This window comes from Numida meleagris, chromosome Z (assembly GCF_002078875.1).
Source record: "Numida meleagris isolate 19003 breed g44 Domestic line chromosome Z, NumMel1.0, whole genome shotgun sequence".
NCBI classification, from domain to species: Eukaryota; Metazoa; Chordata; class Aves; order Galliformes; family Numididae; genus Numida; species Numida meleagris.
This window is the reverse complement of record NC_034438.1, coordinates 38,966,854-38,967,201: the sequence shown is the minus strand read 5'-3', so window position 1 is coordinate 38,967,201 and position 348 is coordinate 38,966,854. Positions and strand designations below refer to the sequence as shown.

Genomic DNA, 348 nt, shown 5'->3' with positions numbered 1-348 from the left:
GGGGCGGGGCGGTGCGGCGCTGCCGCGGGGCCGAGGCGCGGGGCCGCTTCCGCCGCTACCGCATCGCGGGGCTCCGCTCGGGTGGGTCGGTCAAAAACAAAATTAAAAAGAAAAAAGGAAAAAAAAAAGAAAAAATTAAAAAGAGGGAGAGAGAGGACGAAGACGGTACGGTCCGCGCTGTTTTATTTGTATTTTGCTTTCGGGTTCTCCTCCACCTGTCCGAACTCCAGGAAGCGGCCGCGCAGCAGCACCTGGTACGAAGCACCGGGTACGAAGCACCGGGTACGAAGCACCGGGTACGAAGCACCGGGTACGAAGCACCGGGTACGAAGCACCGGGTACGAAGCA

At 59.5% G+C, this 348-nt stretch overlaps 1 protein-coding gene across 1 annotated transcript in view; it reads right to left on the bottom strand.

Moving 5' to 3' along the window:
- Positions 10-348, bottom strand: part of LOC110390261 — a 1,251-nt gene continuing 912 nt past the window's right edge. Inside the window, exon 3 of the mRNA XM_021381515.1 lies at positions 10-348. Coding sequence (XP_021237190.1) covers positions 136-348 — 213 coding nt within the window. The 3' untranslated portion in view covers positions 10-135.